This window comes from Sphaerodactylus townsendi, linkage group LG01 (genome assembly GCF_021028975.2).
Source record: "Sphaerodactylus townsendi isolate TG3544 linkage group LG01, MPM_Stown_v2.3, whole genome shotgun sequence".
NCBI classification, from domain to species: domain Eukaryota; kingdom Metazoa; phylum Chordata; class Lepidosauria; order Squamata; family Sphaerodactylidae; genus Sphaerodactylus; species Sphaerodactylus townsendi.
In genome coordinates, this window is record NC_059425.1 from 121,565,931 (window position 1) to 121,586,504 (window position 20,574).

The window sequence follows — 20,574 nt, forward strand, 5'->3', positions numbered from 1 at the left end:
TCTCATCATTCAAGTCCTAACACACAGAGAAAAAAAATGTAGAAAGGATACAAAAATAGTAACTGAGTGTATTCCATCATGCATATGAAAAAGAACCAGTCAAGATGTAATAAAGTTTGGTTCAGAGAAAAATTAGAGGGAGGTGCAATCAGACCATGCACAGGTATGTATACCATGGTATTCTTGGCCCATTGTGCATAGAATGCTTACATTGGGGTTCTTCAGGGACTCATCAGTGCACAGTGGGCTTGCAGAAGGGTTTTTCTGTTTACATGCCTCTGTTCCTGCCCCCAAGCTAGCTTGCTGGTCTCAGTGGGCCTCTGGAGCTTTTCCTGGTTCTCATAACTCCGCCTATCAACTCCTCTTAAAGACACAGATCTAATCACACCTATCATGGCAAGATAAAGGGTTTTCGTAAAAGCCCTTTAAGTTGTATTTATATGAATATACCTGTGATAGCAAATATATCGATATCGTAACCCCTTTCCCAGCATAACCCCCCCCCTTAAAAAGAAAGAGGCAGAACCAGGGCCAGAGTGAGGGGGAAATGCGCCTGGGGCACGCATGCACCCTGCGCCCCTGCCACCCCCCGCCTTCCCCATACGTTGGTGTAAAATTATTTGGAATCAGGGTGAGCAGTGAGTTAAGCACAATTTGCTTGAGAACACTAAATAATTTAGGACAGTGAACACAGAAGTCATATAAACAAGAACTACAAAAAGTTTTCTCTGAGCTCAGTGCATAAGCAACAAAATGTCAAATGAAATTCATTATGAGTATGTGGGGATGAACAATGGAAGGGCAGAAATATGACTTCATGTATACCCTGATGGGATCTGAACTTGCTGTGAATTTCCAGGAAAAGTCTTTTGAGTCCAAAGTGGGAAGATGCATGAAAAATTTTTCAGCATGCAGCAGTAATAAAGACAAATTCCATATTAAGGAAAGAAAAGGTTTGAAAGTAAAATGCTAGTTGCATAGAAATCACTAGTGCAGCCTCATCTTTAAAAAGGATGTTGTAGAGCTGGAAAAGATGCAGCAAGGCAATTAAAGTGATCAAGAGGCTGAAGAGCCTTCCCTTTAAAAAAAAGGCTAAAACACTTGTGGTTTCATTAATTTTATAAACGAAAGGACTAATGGGACAACATCAAGATTTATATTGATGCTAAGAGAAGGAGAAAAACTCTCCAGAAATACTGGAGCTCAAGATTGCCCAATAAAATTGCCTGCGAAATCAGGTCAGACAAAAGAAAGTACTCTTTCACAGAACCCATGATAACTTTGGGAGTTCACTGTCAGGACGCAGTGATGGCCACTGGCTAAACTGACTTAAAAGGGTACTGAGCAAGTTCATGGAGGTCAGGTGGATGATCGGCTCTTAGCTCTATTTGCTAAATGATACCTCCGTGTTCAGGGTCTCTCTGTTCGAGAACAAACAACAATGGAGTAGGGTGGGGGGAGGAGTGACCATTTCCTCCAGTTCCTAGATGCAACTTGTCCTTTGCTGATGGTGCTGCTCTTGTAATAGATGTCCCAAGCCAAGCGACAGGGGGAAATAGTTGTTCTTCTTTTCTCCATCACAACCCAGCCTTTTCACATAGGCATTTGAAAGCCTCAAGCAATCTGTTAATTTCAGTTAAAAACTTCATGTGACTCTGTCATGACTCTGAAAGTGCCTTTGGGTCAAGTGAATTCCTTTGATATTTCATCATTATTTGCACACATGCACACAAAGTGTGTGTGAGAGAAAGTCTAATTCAGAAAACATTGGATGAGGCCTCTACTTTTGGTAGTCGCAACTACGCAAAAGAGTTTGAAAGGTTATAAGAAAGCATCAATGTTAAAAATCATTATACAATCATTGTACTCTTTTCTTTTTAAAAAATGGAATTACCACTGTATCTGAAGATGCATGCCTTACTTTAATATGGATGCACAATTCAGATAGAACAACAATTTTTAAAAGCAACCACTATAGAGTTATACTGCTTTAGCAATTAATTTTTAAATCCTTCAAAAGCCCTTCAGTGGAACCATAGTAGCTAAAATGGAGTCTTGAAGGGCTGACAGCTGGCAATGGCACCTTTGAAAGGGCTGACCTCTGGCAATGGTGCATCTTCCCATTCAGACCCTGAGCTATTTTGCTTGAACTGCATTATTTCAGAAAAGATCACAGCAAAGCAAGTTTGAAAGAGTACTGAGGAAAGAGTAAATCTCAAAAGAGGATATCCTATGGAAGCTCTGAAAAACAGTGCTCCGATTTGCTTGTCAAAGAGCAAAAATTATGTGTGTGGATGTAAGCCACAGGGTTTTCCAAAAACAGTTTGTAAATCTTTATTATTAATCAGGAAGAACAAATGCCTTCATATGTAAGATAGAAAATATTACTGTATATACTCGAGTATAAGCTGACTTTTTCAGCACATTTTTATGCTGAAAAAGCCCCGCTCGGCTTATACTCGAGTATATACGGTAATTCCAAGATGGCAGCCAGAGCTGGGGCTGCTGTGGGGATCCGGTAAGCATGTTGCTGCTTTTTTTCTAATTCACCAGAGAGCCGTAAAAACAAGCTGTAAGGACAGCTTGCATAGCATTACAACTAGGTTGTGTGTGTGTGTTAAAAGAAACCGAGGCATTTCTCTCCTAAGGGTTATTGGTGCGTCGCATTCTAGATGAATACAATTCTTCATACAGTAGTTTACTGCCAAATACTGATGTTGCTGAAGACAAAGACTTTCTTTGGAGCAAAGTTTAGGCTGGCATGGCTATGAATCCCAGAAGTAGTCTACATTTTGAGGAAAACAGTGGTTCATTTGTGTTCCTAGAGTGCTGGAAAGCTTCTCATCCCTAATGCCAACTCTGTTAAGCAACTCTATCTCATCTTGCTCCCATATCTTCTGTTTTTAGCTGCTACTAAGTCAAGTTCGAAGGCTTATACTCGAGTCAATAAGTTTCCCAGTTTTTTTGTGGTAAAATTAGGTGCCTTGGCTTATATTCGGGTCGGCTTATACTCGAGTATATACGGTATGTGTTCTTTCATAAAAAGAACCTTACTTTTTTACATATTTCTTAGATTTTAGTTGAAAAATATTTCCACACATCAGTCTTTAAAAGGCACTATATGTGTGAAAATGTACTTTCTAAGCAAATACTGTTTGCCTGTTTAGATCCTGGTCCTGTAAATATCATTTCATTGTTTTCTTCCTGATCCTGAAAATATTATTTTGTTTTCTTCTGTTTTTAACTAAGACAACTCTGAAGAGTAAAATCAGTCCTTTCTACTAATATAAACAGGATTTTTCACTTTTCTGAATGTATTTCAATTTATTTTAAGTCATCAGTGCAATGCTTTTTTTTTCATGAGCGACTGGGAATTTTTCTTCTTCAGTTCTGCTGTAATATGTCTGATTTCTCTAGGCGGCATTCAGATGTGATTGGTTAACCACAGTTTGTTCATGAAGGGAACAAGCTAGGCCAGGATGTCCTCAGGGGGATATGCTACCTTCTTTCCTCATGTGCTGCATGGAGACTGAAGGAATTATGGCTTAGTATTAACTGCAGTTTTGTTATGATATCTGAATACAACAAAATAAACTGTGGTTTGTTTCCTGGTCTACAAGCCAAGACTGTGAGTCATAGTTTAATGCTAATATTTTGGGGAAAGAATAAACTATGCTTTCTCATTTAATCCACCTTGAGTAGCATGAATAACGTCAGTTCTAAACCAGGAATACTTCAAATATACGCAGTACATGGAGGTGGGGTGGGATGGGATGGGATGGTAGTTATGTGTCTCTGAAAACTTTTTTGCTCATTCTTACTATAAACTAATCTGTTCATTTCTGACACCCACATGCATTCTTAGTGTGAAATCTACAGGACAGTTTGCTTAATCTGGTTATGAATAGAGGACTAGTGATTCTATTATTGATGTATGTTGTTAATGCGTATTTTAAAGTATATCACTTTAAAGCAGTGGTTCTCAACCTGGGGGTCGGGACCCCTTTGGGGGTCGAAAGACCCTTTCACAGGGGTTGCCTAAGATTCTCTGCATCAGTGTTCTCCATCTGTAAAATGGATAAATGTTAGGGTTGGGGGTCACCACAACATGAGGAACTGTATTAAAGGGTCGCGGCATTAGGAAGGTTGAGAACCTCTGCTTTAAAGTATCTTACTTTCATGAAAAAATAAATTACATTCAGATGTTTCATTTGATCTTTCCTAGATATATGGGCTATTGGCTGCATATTTGCAGAGCTTTTGACTTCTGAACCTATCTTTCACTGTCGCCAGGAAGACATCAAAACAAGCAATCCTTTTCATCATGATCAGCTTGATCGCATATTCAGTGTAATGGGATTTCCTGCAGGTAAATGAGTGTCACTAACAATTCTTATGCAAAATTTTTGCTTTCAGTTTTGATTTTCAGTAAATTAGTTTCTTATATTTATTTATGATGGCATACTAAGCAAATATTATACTTTATGTACAGTAACTTTTTGTATAAATTTAATAACTGTGGAATTGCTCTTTTTCCCTAAAGATAAAGACTGGGAAGACATAAGGAAAATGCCAGAATATTCTACACTTCAAAAAGACTTTAGGAGAACAACGTAAGTTCTTTGCATGCAAGACTAATTGTAGCTATGGATTTAATACATATTTATGTATACATTTTGGAAAAGGTATCTAACACTTTTATTGGGATTAAACCTATAAGATCAAGACAATAAAAAGCTACGTTCTATGTAGCATGTTTGTAGCATTTCAGACAAATGTGAATCAGTGCACATCTTCATTTGTTCAGATGTCCTATGCAGGAGTATGCTGTAACATGAATGCTATATGTTCATGAAATAAGTGAAAACATTAAGAATGTTGACTAATATCACAAGAAACTCACCTTGTAGATACATGCAGTCTGTCATATGAACCAACAAGTAAAAGCTGATAAAGCATTATTTTGAATGTGAATTGATATACCCTTTCATTTGGAACTAGTATAGGATGAGACTGAAGGCCAAACCAGAATTTCCATGTCCAGAGATCCCACTGATTTTTTTAAACTCAATTTTCAATCATGTGGCGACTCAGTTTGGACAACAGGGAACGGGAGGTGAATTCCTCCCCATGCTATTCTCCTGAAATGGAGAATTCTGTTTGCCTCGGTTGATAAATTTATCCATGAATTCAGCATGACCTCAATTTGAATCATGCCTTAGGTTGTCTGTTCTCAGCCTCAGCTCTGCATCTGTAAAGTGGGTATAATAATGACATACCTTACAAGGTTGTTTAAAAGATAAGAGGTATGAAGTGCTTTGAATAATCTAAAAGTGCTATAATACACTGTTAGTTATCTAATTTAAGTATTAAATAGTCTTTATTTCTGCAAGTATATTATCCTTTTGAAATGTGCATTTTCATTTAATTTTACAGGTATGCCAATAGTAGCCTCATAAAATATATGGAAAAACACAAAGTTAAGCCTGACAGCAAAGTATTCCTTTTGGTAGGTTCTGATGCCTATATAAATATAATGTTGACAATTGCTGTATTTGTTACATTGACTCAACTGATATGGCTGAAAATTACGATTAAAAAAGTCTATTAAAAACATATTGCAGAGTTTGAACTCTTGTCTTGTTGTCTGGCAATTCTTGGTATAGTTGATATGAGTAATAGATTACTTATATCAGGGAGAACTGTGAGTTACATCTCTTCCTTACATGCTCCTCTTTCTGATTATTTTGGATGATTCTTTTTGACTTAATTAAAGTAGGCATAATTGAATTGATGATGTATGTCATACTGCACTAACTACTACATCAGGGGTAAGCAGTGTCTGATATGGAGTGGCAAATCAGACCATTTTGCTTGGCACCCAGACCAGATCTCTATCCAAGCAAATGAGGGTCTGGCAGCTCTGCTAAGGCCAGTGATCATGATGCATGTGCCCATCATTATCTCCCAGACATGCACAGCCACCAGCTGATTCCAAGGTGAATCCCTAAGATGCTGACAGCACTGGGGCTTGGCTTGCTGTGTGTGTGCCCAGATGAGTATAACTTTCACACACACACACACACACACACACCCCACCCCTCATATACCAATATCTTCACTGACAGATGGCGGGGGAGGGGGCACATGGGCCAAAAAGATTGCCTGCTCCTCATGTATATAAAGGTTATCTTTCAAACTGAAGCATCTTTTTCCATAGTAGACTGCCATAATGTTTTTCATTTAATCATAACTCTACAGGGGATTAATCTGGTATGTGTGTCAGTCAATTCTGAAGTGATCGTGACTAATTTTCCCTAATGTTGTACTATACAGCTTCAAAAACTTCTCACTATGGATCCTACAAAAAGAATTACCTCAGAGCAAGCTTTGCAGGATCCTTATTTCCAGGAAGACCCACTTCCTACATCAGAGTATGTACCTTTTCTGCTCTTTATTTTCCCCAGAACTGCCATGTAATGGCAAGCATTTAAATATGTAAAAATAGATTTCTAGTCAAAACATTTTTGTGTATGGCTCTGAGATTCCTTCATTGTAAAGTTAAAGTATGTTTTTGTTCTGCAAGAATAGGAGAATGCTTAGAAAAAAGGAAACAGTATTTAATAACTTGTCTTTTCCTGGAGGAAGTTATTTTGTCAAATAGCTAGACTGCCCAATGAAGAAAGGAAATCTGTGGTGTCCAAGGAGCATTCACAGAAGTGACAGATTTTTCTTTCAGCATATACTGTTGGAATGCAACAAGATATGTAATGCAGAAGAATGCTTACCCTGTAGGATAAAAACATTTGAAGGCTTTTCATACGACATTCCAGTGTGTTTGTTGTTAGACTATGTAACTCCTGTACATATACAAGTGTAGGAACTTCAGATTTCTTCCCATATTCAGGAAGCCGTTTTTTCATCATCCTCTATTGTCTGGAGAGGTGTATATATATGTAGCTCTTTATGTGAGTATGATAAATGAACATAGTGATATGGCTGCCAAATTTCTAACTGTCAACTTCCACCATGTGTTCAGTATCCCTGGAATGATTTGGGTAAAAGATTGAAATAGATGTAGTTTCATTTTATTGTCCTTATTTGGATGTGTGCCTAACACTGATGTAAACTCCTTGAACAAAAATTATTTGATAGGTATTGTTTCAGGAATACTAATGGAAGATATATGTTGTTTGAAATGGTCTTATGGAATAGGTACAGGTTTTTGATACAGATATCTTCTTAGGCTGAATTTATACTACATATCTAAATTGATTGGAAACTAGATTTTTTCCCAACTTCCTCCCCATGAACAATGGGATGATACAGGACAGTATTAGGAACCCATAATTCTCAAAGATTTTCATGGCCACAATCAACTGGCTGTTGTAGGTTTTCTGAATAGCGTGGCCGTGGTCTGGTAGTTTTTGTACCTAACATTTTGCCTGCATCTATCTTTGTTTGTTTGTTTGTTTAGTATATTTATATACCGCCCTCCCCAAAGGCTCAGGGCGGTGACATCTTACTGTGACATGTCTCTGAAGAAGATGCAAGTGAAACATTAGTAGCAAAAACTAGCAGACTACAGCCACACAGCCAGGAAAACCCACAATAGTCCATCCATAATTCCTTCTCAGAACTATAAATTTTTGAATTTCTTGAACTGTTTATCATCCCTGACAGCTGAACAGTTTTTTAAATTGTGGTGTAGTTATACCTTCAGCAGTGCTATTGAAAGGCAGGAGAAGATACCACAAAATCATGTTCTGTGTCTAAATACATAGTTCATGGCAGTTATTTGCTGTTGCTAGATAATAGTAAAAGAATGTCAACATTTTAACTGTTTTGAATAAATGCAAGGCTGCAAACTAAGGCACTACATTATAAATCAGTTGTGTACTTTTTGTGTTCTAGTGTGTTTGCTGGCTGCCAGATTCCTTATCCAAAACGAGAATTTCTTAATGAAGATGAACCTGAGGAAAAAGGAGATAAGGTATAGTTCATAGACCACTTCATTGTATCAGTAAAAAGACATTAGGCTTCCTCAGTGAGGAAGCTAGCAGCACAGGGATGTTCTAGGAATGTGAATTCAACTGACCAGCCCAGAATAATGTCATGAGATATTATTTACAAGTGCCTTACACAGAAAGATGTTCAGTAAATTTAGATATTGTTAGTAGCACATGGCTGGAAAAGAAAGAAAAGAGACCTCATGCTAATCATCTGTATCCTGGTGACATCTTTCAAAATATTGCAGTTGATGAGAAATAGCCCTCAAGCTCTTTATGCCCTATATTCTTTGAAGCAGCAGAGCTTGACTTGGTTTTTGAAATACTTGTGTTTTCGGTATTACAAATTAATTATGTATGTATTCACAGTATTGCATGTTTATCTAGCTATGTTCTACCCAGAATTCTTGGCACGCTCAGTAGGTTATCCCCTTAACTGTGGAACTCCATCTCCCTTGAAGACTGTCAAAGCTGAGAATGAATTTGTCACCGACCCTTCACCTTCCTAACTATTTGTGGCAGGTTCAGGCAGCCTCCTAACTATGCTGGGCAGGTTTTCCCGCCTTTTCTATTTCTGAGCTGTTTTGATAGTACCATATGAGGTGTTTTATGCTTCTCTGCTCAGACTTAGGGACTCCAGAAAGGTAAAGGGAGCCTTTTTTCCCTATGGTAAATCCCCCTTTTCAAGGCACCAGAGAACTGAGGCAAGTTTAACGAACAAAAGTAAAATTTATTGAACAAACTCGATGTGATCAGGAGATACTTCAGTGGATGGAAATCCAACAGGCATTAACTATATGCACTCATCAATCTTGGCCTAGGCACAGTTCTTAATCAAGTTTTATAAGTTTATTTGGTTGCTTAGAAAGAAAAGGGTGTTGGGACGCCACACTTTCCATTAATTCTCATTAATATTATTCCATCAGACTTTGCATTATAGCCCCCTGATTGCTTGTGCTACATCTCACATCACTATTACAGTAACCAGAATTGTAACAAGGGCAAGTGGGCACACAAAGCTGAGGCCCCCAGAAAAAACGTTATTGTTACTTTTGATCTTTCTGTGTTTGCATTTTTACCAAAAAAACTATTATGAGTGCGATTTTATATCCTTACCTTGGGTGCAAAATTAGCTAACTATGGCTCTCTTTTTTTCCTCTTTGTCATTATCAGAGTAAAACACTTTATAATTATCTGACTGAAAATGTCCTAACCTAGTCCATTTCAGTTTTACTCACAGGATTCCGATGTTTAAATGTTCCATTGCTTGTTATCCAATTTCAAGTTTACCTTGATTCATACTTCTCACATTCTATGTTCCTATTATGTGAGTCAAACAGCTTTGGACTTCCCTTTTGCATCCATTCTCTTTTCTTTTGCATCCTTAACATCAGCAACTTTTGGCTTTAATCCCATTGTGTCATTAAGAGTAGCATTACTTGTATTTGTCCTCTGCTCTTCCCCAGTAGTTGTTGAGCGCTATCCCATCTTGGAGTCCTGTCTACCAGCACTCTTTTTTCTAGACTGGTTTTCAAAGAATTCGATGATCAGAATTAGTTGACCATTAGCTGACCATTTCTTCTGCACAGAGCTAACCAGTGTTAGCTGAAATGTCACTGCCGTTGTCTAAAATAGATTCTCTGTCAGTAGTAGATTCCACTACTACTGCTGCTCAGTAGCTCCCCTTCAAGGATTCCTCTGCCCCCATCACCTTTGAAACTATCTGTTCTCTTCTACTGATGTAGCTGTTGATCCCTGAAAGGGGGGAGGATTCATCTTCGTCTGATGTCTCAGCTGTGACCATTCCTCCCTGAGTGACTCTGCTAGAAGTTTAGCCTCTTAACAGACTAAACTGCTTATGGTATTGCTCTCAGCTTTGCTGACACACACAAACCCCTTTACAATATTAAGGTGTGCATCCAAGAGGGGAATTATAGTAGTATTGGTAAAATAGTGAAGGGGAAGCAAGATTCTGAAGTGGCGGTTCCTATTTGTACACGTTCCTGATGTCTAGTTCTCTTATAACCTTGGAGTTTTGAATGGTGTAGTTTCCTTCCTTCTGCAAATACAAAAAGAAGGAAAAGTAGCATAAAGAATGGCAAAAGTACAGGAAGAGACCTGCGTCTCAGATTACCACCAAGTTGAGAATCTTTGGAAATGTGGCTCCAAATTAAACTAGAACTTAGAAAGAAGTGGAATACTGGTTGTCCATGAAGATCCGTTGTTGAAATGTGTTGTACTAATTCAGATTCAGTTTATGTGGACTGATGTTGTAAACACAATAGCAATCCGTAAGAACAGGCAGGGGTATAGCTACAGAAAATACAGCCTGGGGCAAGCTCTCATAGTGCGCCCACCCCAGTTTCTTGCAATCTGGATGCTATGCCCCTATTGATACATCCCAAGATTACGTTAGCCTTTTTTGTAGTTGCATCGCACTGACTGCTTATATTTAATTTATTGTCCACCCATACATCAAGCTCTTGTTCTCACACTACTACTCAGTAGTGTATCCTCCATCTAGAGAGAAAGGTGGGAAGAGAAAGAATGGGGGCAAAGGAAGAGAAACAAGGAATAGAAACGGGTAAAGAGCAAGGGGAAAAAGGAGAGAAATGGGGTAAGAAAGAGCAAGGGGAAAGGGAGATAAAGGTGGGAAAGAGAGCTTCAGCATCAGTGGCTGGGCAGAAGGAAACATTGCCCACATTTCCCCACCACTGCTGCAAAACAACAGAGCCTGTGGTTGCTTTAAAATTAAGATACATGTAACTGCTAGGCGAGCAGTGGCCAGGAAGAGACTAGGGACTGGGACATTCTCACTTGGAATGAAAGTTTTAGAAACTTCACACTACAAGTAGATTAAATTAACCCTAACCGAGAGACTCGGATGATGTACTTTGAGTATTCATATTTGCCATCACACTGAATGCAAAAGGCAGGAAAACTACTAATCCCAGACACCCTAGAGTCTCTTGTTTCACTTTGTAGGTTGAAATCCACCTGCATTTATGATTGTTGAAGCACTTAAGTTCTGTTATTTTTTCCTTAACCCCCTAGAATCAGCAGCAGAACCAACATCAGCAGCAAACAGCACCTCAACAACAGCAAGCAGCACCTCAACAGCAGCAGCAACAAAATAGTACCCAAACAAATGGAACTGCAGGGGGAGGTGGAGCAGGAGGTGGTGGCCCTGGGGCAGGTCTCCAGCACAGCCAGGACTCCAGCCTCAACCAGGTGCCTCCAAATAAGAAACCACGTTTAGGGCCTTCAGGCACTAATTCAGGCGGGCCTGTTATGCCTTCAGATTATCAGGTACTTTATCTTTGTTTTACACTCCTGCATTTTTGGTTCTTTTGAGGGAAGCAAGAAGAAATGAGTTTGAACCGCTATAATAAGATGATTTTTAAGTGTTCTTTGCCAGCATATTAATATATCTAATCTCAAAATTGCTCTCTCTGTGAATATTTAAATCCAGATTCTGGGGCCATGGACAGACTAGAGAAATATTTCTTCAAATCTGAGAAATTCCTCAGGTTTACAAAAAAAATCTGAAATCTAAAAAAACAAATACAAGGAGGGAAACCCTAAAATAATAAAAACACTGCCTGTAGCTTTAAGAGACAAATGCCTTCAAATGCCATTGCTAGGTAACTACAACAATATCTCCAACATTCCAACTTGGTTTCTACCAGTGAAAGGCAGGGGGAGGGGGAACTCATTGGGGCCAGGCATCATAGAAATGATGCAACTTCCATGATTTATCCAGGCTCATCAATATATCTAATTCTCAACATGGCCCCTTCTGTGGATACTTAAATCTGGAGATTTGGGCCATAGACAGACAAGACAAACATGGAAAAGTTCCAGGTCTGTAGAAAAATCTGACATCAACCCCTCCCTCCTCCCGAAATAACAAGAATAGCATTGTTAGCTTTAAGAACAAATTGTCTCAGTGGATGTTTCCAGGGAACCCTAGCAATACTGCTGTCATTCAAGCCTTGGGGTTGATGTAAAAGGGAAGAAGAATGACCCTTTTGGGGATGGTTTTGTTCTGAGGGGAGCACTCATCAGGACCAGGGCCAGTGGCAACCACCAGGTGACTTGTGTCACAAGACTTGAGTTGCTCACATAGGTCTGGCTTGCTACTGTTCAATAGCAGCCATCCCATGAGACTATCCTGATGATACAACCCAGGTTTAATGAAGTTTGGTTTAGGGGGTCCAAAGATATGGACCCTCAAAAGGGTAGCCCCATCTACTACTAGTTCCCATTGGAAACAATGGGGAATGGGGCGCCCCTTTTGGGGGTCCATAACATTGTACCCCCTGAACCAATATTCACCAAACTTAGCTGGTATCATCAGAAGCGTCACCTGATGATACCCTGAAATTTTGGTGCCGCTAGCCTAAAAACTGCACCCCCTGCCGTCCAAAAAGTGAAAAAACACTAAAAAAATACAAAACACAAACCTGAAATTTTTGCGCCCCCCCCCACGTGACCAAATGGGGGTGCCCAAGGACATGGGGTACCCCATATCCCTAGGCAAATATGGCTCTGATGCAGAATCATTGGAACTATTTAGATAAGTTATGACTGGGCTCCTTTTAAATCTGTTTCTTAGACGCTCACTACCATGGGACACAGTACCTGTTTGTGCCTGGAGTAATTTGGAGCTGTTGGCTCTTTAGGGTGGGAATGCCCTAATCACAGGGCTTCAGATCTCTGAAGAATTTGCTGTTTGATCAACATTCAGGAATAGTTAACTTCAACGATAGCCAGTCAGCCTCTTTGGAAGTTTCTGTGCCAGTCCAGCAAAATGTTCCCTTCTTTTTTTTCTTCCTTAGCACTCCAGTTCACGCCTGAATTACCAAAGCAACATTCAGGGATCTTCTCAGTCCCAGAGTACAATGGGCTATTCTACATCATCTCAGCAAAGCTCTCAGTACCATCAATCTCACCAGTCTCACCGGTACTGAAGAGGCCTCATAGACATCGTTAGAAAGAAATGGACAGTCAAAGGACTCCAGCAATATGAAGTTCATAAACAGTGAGAAGAACCAAAAAAGCAAACTGTGATACAGATTTTAAAATTGCAGTTGTAAAAGGAAAACTTTTATTTACTAATTGTTTTCAGACAAGAGACAATTCCTATCCCTTATTGCCATAAAGGAGATTCTTGTGAAGTTTCCCCTCAGCTTGCTCTCGCATGTGTTCCATTGTGGTTACTCGAATGAAACCGTCTGATCTGAATCCAGCACTTAATCATCTTTATCTTGTGGAATTTTTGAAGGATTCCTGCACCTTTCTTGTGTTTTAGTAATTGTCATAAATCTTTCTTTTTTCAAATCCCTTTACCAGAGTTTTAAAGTTTTTGAAATCTTGAATTCCCAGGCTTTTCAAGCTTGTATATAGTTAGTTTTTTACTAGGCAAACCCGTTTTAGCTATACAGGTATAATGCACCTTTTAAAAGCACTATGTTGTTTTCACAGGATATTACTGTTTTGATCATGGATGTCAAGAACAGCAAATTTTACTGTTCCAGAGTATTTTATTATTCTCTTTTTTTATTAGTCTAGTTTTCAGATGAAGTCTTTAAAAAAAAAAGAAAAGAAAAAATATACAACCCAAGTCTCTGCAGCAACTATTGCATGTTCTATGTTTGGACAGAACACCAAAACCAGAAGGTTATGAATGTTAGTTTTATCTTTTAGATGAAATCCCATAGACCATTGGCCATTTTGTTCCATGGGTTGGGTTGACTTTAACCTGGTCTGACAGAAAAGTGAAAGCAAATATTGTTTTGGCTCCCATAGAAAATCAGTGTACTATGCTGTCTTCTCTAGCAGTTATCTGTATTTTGGAACTCTGTCCTAGGACTTTGGCATAAGTGGGGAAAAGGGCAAATAAAGAAACTGCTGCTATTTTGGGTGTGTGTGTGGAGGGGGGGATCTTTTGATGCAGCCTTCCTTTTGAGTTTTGATATTCCTGAAACTTGCAGCAAAAAAGTCAAAAAGTGCTGTGGCACCTTAAGAGATGAACAGTTATATTGTAGCATGAGCCTTTGGAAGCAGTAGCCTACTTGCAAGATAGTTTGCAGCCATGAATCTTGACAGCTTGTGGGGGCTATTCATTGTTCTGACAGATCAAAGATTTAAAGAGAATTTATTGAACAGTGACTTGATGTTTAGGCTTCTCATGTATAAAATGCATATTATATTGCCTTGCTACTTCTATAGTTAACCCAGATTGGTTATGCCAGGTAAAACTGGCTATACGGAGTTGTTTATTTTTTCCTGAGGTATGAACATTGTGATGATACTGAAGGAATGTTGGTGTACTGGACAGTCTCCTAGCAAAGGAAATTCCAGAGCTCATGAGCATGTGAACGGGCAGATCATTGTCTACATTTTGTGATCACAGGAAACATGCAACTTGAGGCAGTTACCTTTTTCTCAGAGGTTCAGAATCATAACTTTATTCTGGGCTGTGTGTATTCTGCAGTTCAGCACAGAATTCAACATGTTATAAATCTGAACACCCCCCCCCCCCAAAGGGTAGCTTTTCACCATTAAGGTAATGCTAATAAGCTTGAAAGTTTATAAGTGGTGTATAGTGGATCTTCTGAAGGTTAGACAATGGAGCTAAACAGCATTTTTAGGTTGGCTGATCTTCACTTACCAGAAACTGCTTTTTCTCACAGTGACTAGGAAAAGTAGAATACAAATTGTTCTAATTTACAGTATTTATAAAGGTTTCAGAAATCAGTTTCCCTTAGGGTTGCCATGGAGACAAATGTCTTGCACCTTTAATGGAGATTTAATGTGGGGAGATCGCCAGTTTAAACTTTTCGTGGAGGTAAATAATAACTCATTAAGCTTCTGTCAAAGGAGCAGGATATTCTACCTCCCTACCCGCCATGCCAGTTGTTAGCAGCCATATTCTTCCTCCATGCAAAATTTGGATTAGTTTGTTGGAGAGTTTTTTCCCCCACTGCAGAGTATGCACAGTCTTGACTTCATTGCACTAAAGGAGAAGGTATATAAGCAACATCCAGTACTTTTAAGAAAAGAGATACAGGAAGGAGATAGTTACTTATGTAAACATTTGTGGGTATTTACTCTGTAAAGAATGAGCTTATGCCACCTGCTGTGTTTAGTTTTGAATTGACAGTAGACTCATAGACAAAAATACTGAATATTTTGCACTAAGATTACATTAGTAACTAGCAAAATGGTAGGCCGGTTTACTTGGAGGGCAAACTTTCTTTAATCCCTAGAGTAGTAAAGGTATCATAGCGTATGTTCCCAGTCCACTTTAAAGAGCAACTCCAGGGTAAGATTGGCCATATTAGTCACAGGCACTGTTCATTTTGCCATTGGCACCAGATGGCTTCCTGGAGAGAGCCAAAAGATCAGAGGATGTACAGAACGGAGGGAGAAAATAAAAGAAATTCTATTTAAGGTAAAACTAACCCCTTGAATATTTTTGTTCAGTTTTAGTCCTTGAAATACATTGTATGTCTGAAATACTTCTGCTGGATGGAACTCAAGTTAGTTTTGTACAAACTTCCAGTCAAACTCCTGCAGCTCCATGTTACAAGTTTATCATCTGTGGTTTTTCTGAACCTGAGGTCAATATAGGGTAGCAGCTTAAACATTGACTTATATTTTGACTGGTTTTTGTTTTCTCCTTCTGTGGCTCTGTCCCCCAGTTCACTGTTACTTGTAATCCATCATCCAGCTAAATACACCAGATTGCAGTTATGTTGTCACTGGGATTTAAGCATGCTTAGTTGAGCCTCTCTTTGGTGGGCTGTCCTGTGCTTTGGTAAGCTCTGTCCAAATGTCAGTTCCCCTGCATGGAGTATTTAAACCTGTGTTTAAATGTGCTTTATTTCCATGAGCTTCCAATTCCCTAGAATGATGGCCATGATTATTGTCTGTAGCGACAAGTTGTGTGCATTTTAGCTGGAAATAAATTGCTTGCGATGCTCCATTTCCCTGCAGTGTCTGTGCACACAAAATGGCCTTCCAAATAAGCATTGACAGGGGACTAGATGAAAGTATAGGTTTACATTTTTAAAATGTTTACTGCACTCTTTCCCTATTTGTATTTTAGCTTTTGGGCCTTTTATGATGAGCTATATGTGTATAATAAGATAAGCATCTTGTGTATTGCAGGGCTAAGTGAGCCAAGCTGAGGTAGCTTTGTTTCAGGGGAATTTTTGTGAATCAAAACTGTTTCATGTAAAGTTAATCATATGTTGTATGTTATGGAAACACAGGAGGACCCACAGATTTTCATAAGCATGCAGCTCTGCTAACTAATTCTGACTTGTGTAGGCAGCTTTAATATCGTTTGCAGTCTCTTTTTTCTGTCACGCTGACTCCACAAAGTGAATGCTGATGTCATTCTTGCTACTGTGGGAGGCAGTGGTTGGTTGACTCCATTTGACATTGTTTCTCTTCATGTTTTTTTTAAAGAAGCAAGAGAAATAGGCTTAGCACAATATAGATGAAATCTATTATAGCATAGGCTGCATAATGAAGGAAGAATCTTGTGAAAACTGCAAGTCCTGCACTGTATCTGTGACACTGTATCTTTGGTGGGGGCTGGGGCGGGGGTGGGGGGGTGGGTAAGGAAGATGGGAGGGCATCCTGAGGCTGGGCAGGTGGAAGCTTGAAGTATTTGATTATGTATAATATTTTATATAAACATAATATGCTCTAGTTTCCCTTCATAATCTTCAGTGATGGTACTTAAGCAACATTAAGCAAAGGTAATTGTAGTAGGATAAAGTAAGCATTGTACATAAGACCATGTGTAATCTCAACATTTTGCCACACCGGAACGATGTGTATTGCTTTATGGGGAAAAAGTCATTAATGCACTGTTATCTCCTAAATATTTAGCAGTAAATTAATACTATTTAATTTTTTTAAAGAAATCTGTCTTGTGTAGACACTAAAAAGTATTACACAATGTGGACTGAAGATGTCCCTTTTTAACAGCAGTTTAAATAATGTTTTATATCTGTAATTTAGTGTACTTTTTGAATTGTTTAGATTGCATTTTCTCACATTATCTATTCGTGGAAGTGTGGCTGACTTTTCTTTTTGATATAATTTCACATAGTCATATTCCATTATTGTAGAGGTTTTTGGTTACCTAGTTCTGCACCCTCTCATATGCTGTTTCATTTGGTCAGTGGTAACCCATGTGAAACAGTGTATTCTATGGTGACTGATAGGGTTTGCAAAACACCATGCAAACTTTCCTAATGCAGATTTGTTTTCTATTTTGTTTACGTTTGAAGGGATATTTGAGATGGAATAACTACATTTTAAGTGTAACTCTATCCCCAATGAAATCAGCATACTGAGTCCTCATACATTCCTTCCTGCCCCATGTTTTGATTTGTGGAGGTCAGAAAGGTTAGTCAACTTGAATCAGATGGTTGTATTGGTGGTGCAAGAGTAAAAGGTTTGCATCTGATGTTAACTACCCAACTTGCTCCGTAAGTGAGGGGTGGGGGAAGTCTGGCTTCCTAGTTCCTGCCACCATCTAATCACCTCTTCATTTGACCTGTTGGAGCAACGGTAGTTGTGCTCAGTAACTGGTTATGAGAAGCAACCAGACAAATAGGTTTTGCATCTACTGTTTTTAATATGTCATCATATTGCTCTTGGAAGACTGTTATGCTTTCATTCTTTGTGTATATTTTTTATTCTAGGTTGTAATTAAATTGAATTGCTTCAGTGTGAATTTTTAATAAAAATACTATACATTTGTAATAATAATAAAAAGTTGAAGTCTAACCCCTTTATAATAGAACATTGATAAATGTTGGCCTGTGATGAAAATATGAGTTGCATAGAACAGAAGAACTATTAATGGCATTTCTAGGAGTTTTACAAGCTGTGAAGGGCTAACTTGTTTCAGCTTTGGGCTTTTTAATCATCACTTAAATGGGGGGAGGTGGAATAATGGGTTGAATCCTCTCTAGATTGTCAAGAGCTCATCGGGGAGTTTCATCCGTTCTCTCCTTCCCCAGCAGCCCAAAGTGTCCTCTCCCAAATGTTAGAATAGCTTGGGAATCAATGGAAATCTCCTGTGAGAGGAGGATTTAGTTAAACTCACATCCCTTCTTATGCCCACATAAATCTAGATGGTATCCAAGACTATATTGTCATGATTTTCCCACTTGTGCTCAAAAACCACGTTAACACACATTTTATGCTTCTTTTAAGTGCTTTGAATTAGGACAAGAGAGGAAAAGAAAAGGTTTTGGGGTTTTTTTCATCTGGGAATATTGTTCTGCAGGGATTTTCACTTAATCTTGAAATCTCTGTTTGAATGACATATCGCTCCAGAAAGGTAAAGTAAATTCATATGTTTTTAAAATATGATTTTCACATACCACAGTTTCCTCTTTTTTTTCCAAATTGCCACTTTTATAATGTAGCATTGCCTTTTCAGAATGCATAATGGTCACCATTATTACAAATTCAGCTGTATCCAGCATGGAGATACGTTGATAGTAAAAGCTTCACCCCTTGTCTGCCTGAAATTCAGCTTTCAAAGGGGAGGAAACCCTGTGTGAATAAACAAGGTTATAATGCTATTAGTTTACTCTCCAGTTGCTCCTCAATAAAAGTTTAGATTGTTTCAGCTTTGACTCTGATCTTGTGATGGATCAGCCACGGCATTTTTTCTCTCCATGTTGTGACACATTCTGGGAAGGGGAGTTGTGGGATCTTCATCACATGGCATTCAGCTGATGGCCTTGATACCAATCTAAAAGTCACCTGGCTTCCTGTCTGTTGCTAGCGTGAAGAGATATCTAGCTGTTGGGCTCCATGGAATAGAGGGAAAGTGAATTGCAAGGTATCCTGAGATAACTAGCACATTCTGGCCACAGCTAAACAAACTGGGAGGAGGCTTAATGAGCAGATGAGATAAAGGGGGCTGACCAAAGGAAAGGCATTCTTGCTTGAGGTCTGAGCACCATGGCTCTGGAAGGTTCTTTTGAGATGGCTGGAAGAAGAAGCAGTTGCTGATTCAGCAAAGCACTCAAGACCTGGTGCAGAAGCCCTGAGGAGTAGCTTGAACAAGTTTAGATATATGGCACTCTTGGCAAGATGATTAGCCTTCATGCTGTCTTCCATGGGCTTATTTGAATGGGATTAAGAAAGTCTGTATGGCATGATTGTGATGGTTAGGAAGAATCATGTAACCCCAGACAGGTAATACGGTAGTAAGCAGACATAAATGTGGCCTCTATATTATTTAGTTTTCATTTGGCCTAAATGGCCCATTTTGAAAGCAGGTTATCGTAATTTCCATTTGATGAATAGAAAGTTGAGGCTGGAAGATTGTGTGGCTTGAAACATTCAATAAATTTCCTCTTGATTTAGTGTGACACTCAACACACTGTCAAATCAGAGTGCACTGATCCTTTGCATATATAAATGCATCTGAGGTAAACATTTTTAAAACCAGCAGTTCCTGACATCGTGAAATGGAACCTCTAATTGGACCATAACATGCAGGGTTCTATTCTCAGTGCCTCTACAGACTGCAGAAATTCATATCCACAAAAGTGTAATTTTTCCGCATCACATGCGCCCCTTATTTGTTACTGAAAATTGGGCTGTACATCAGACATTCTGTTTTCTCAGCCAAATTTCCATTGTTGTATATCCTTGCATTTAAAAGCAGCTGAGAGAGACAACAAACCATGCTTGACAAAGCTAACACAGGATAAATTTACTTCAATGATGTCACTGCCATGCTAGAGGACTGCTGAGCAATATAAATCTAACTGGGGCAAGGTGAGAATTCAGAAACACCTCTTGTAGTGTGATACAATACTTGAGCTGCTATGAAACAGTGCCAAGACATTACTGCGATTATAAAAGTCACCATTTGGAATAACGAGATCCAGTAACTCTAGTAGATTTTAATACATCCTCCATGTTGGCAAATGAGGGCATATTTCTGTGAGATGTCCTGAATGTTTTCTGGGTATGAAGCATAGCCTATCTGTTATGAAGGCTCCACTCCAGATGTCTTTGGAATTGTCCTTTTAAAAAAAGTATTTACCTTATTTTATCCATATGTACTTATTGAGCAGTAGACACCTTTACAATGTAATTCGTTCCATGTGCATTTGAGCATGTTTTTCTCAAATAGCAGCTTACCTCCTGAGGCTGCATAGCATCACTTTAAAAACTGAGGTAACATTCAGAAGCAGTTTGTGATCTGGCATAGGATTGGGGCTATATTTCAGGAAAAAACAGTAAAAGAGGGAAAAAAATCCCACTGGCCATGTGAAAGTGTTTGGGCATGTCTAAAACAGCTATTTTGATCCTGGCTCTTGTTCCTATATTTTGAAGGGGGCAGTTGTTTACAAGCACAGTGGTTGCTGCTTTCGCATCCACGCGAGGCATCAAGATTCTTTTCTGTTTTGTAGGGGAGTGTACTAGCAGCACAATAGGATAAACAGCTGAGTATATGTTTCGTGTTCATATTCTACACTGTGGATTTTTAAATCCATAGCAACAA

At 38.9% G+C, this 20,574-nt stretch overlaps 1 protein-coding gene across 1 annotated transcript in view; it reads left to right on the forward strand.

The window, feature by feature from the left end:
- The window catches only part of CDK19 (cyclin dependent kinase 19), a 69,075-nt gene extending 51,244 nt beyond the window's left edge, over positions 1-17,831 (forward strand). Inside the window, exons 7-13 of the mRNA XM_048505728.1 lie at positions 4,226-4,369; positions 4,544-4,613; positions 5,437-5,509; positions 6,337-6,434; positions 7,915-7,993; positions 11,064-11,318; positions 12,851-17,831. Coding sequence (XP_048361685.1) covers positions 4,226-4,369; positions 4,544-4,613; positions 5,437-5,509; positions 6,337-6,434; positions 7,915-7,993; positions 11,064-11,318; positions 12,851-12,982 — 851 coding nt within the window. The 3' untranslated portion in view covers positions 12,983-17,831. The remainder of the gene's footprint in view (positions 1-4,225; positions 4,370-4,543; positions 4,614-5,436; positions 5,510-6,336; positions 6,435-7,914; positions 7,994-11,063; positions 11,319-12,850) is intronic.
- Positions 17,832-20,574: the final 2,743 nt, after the last annotated feature.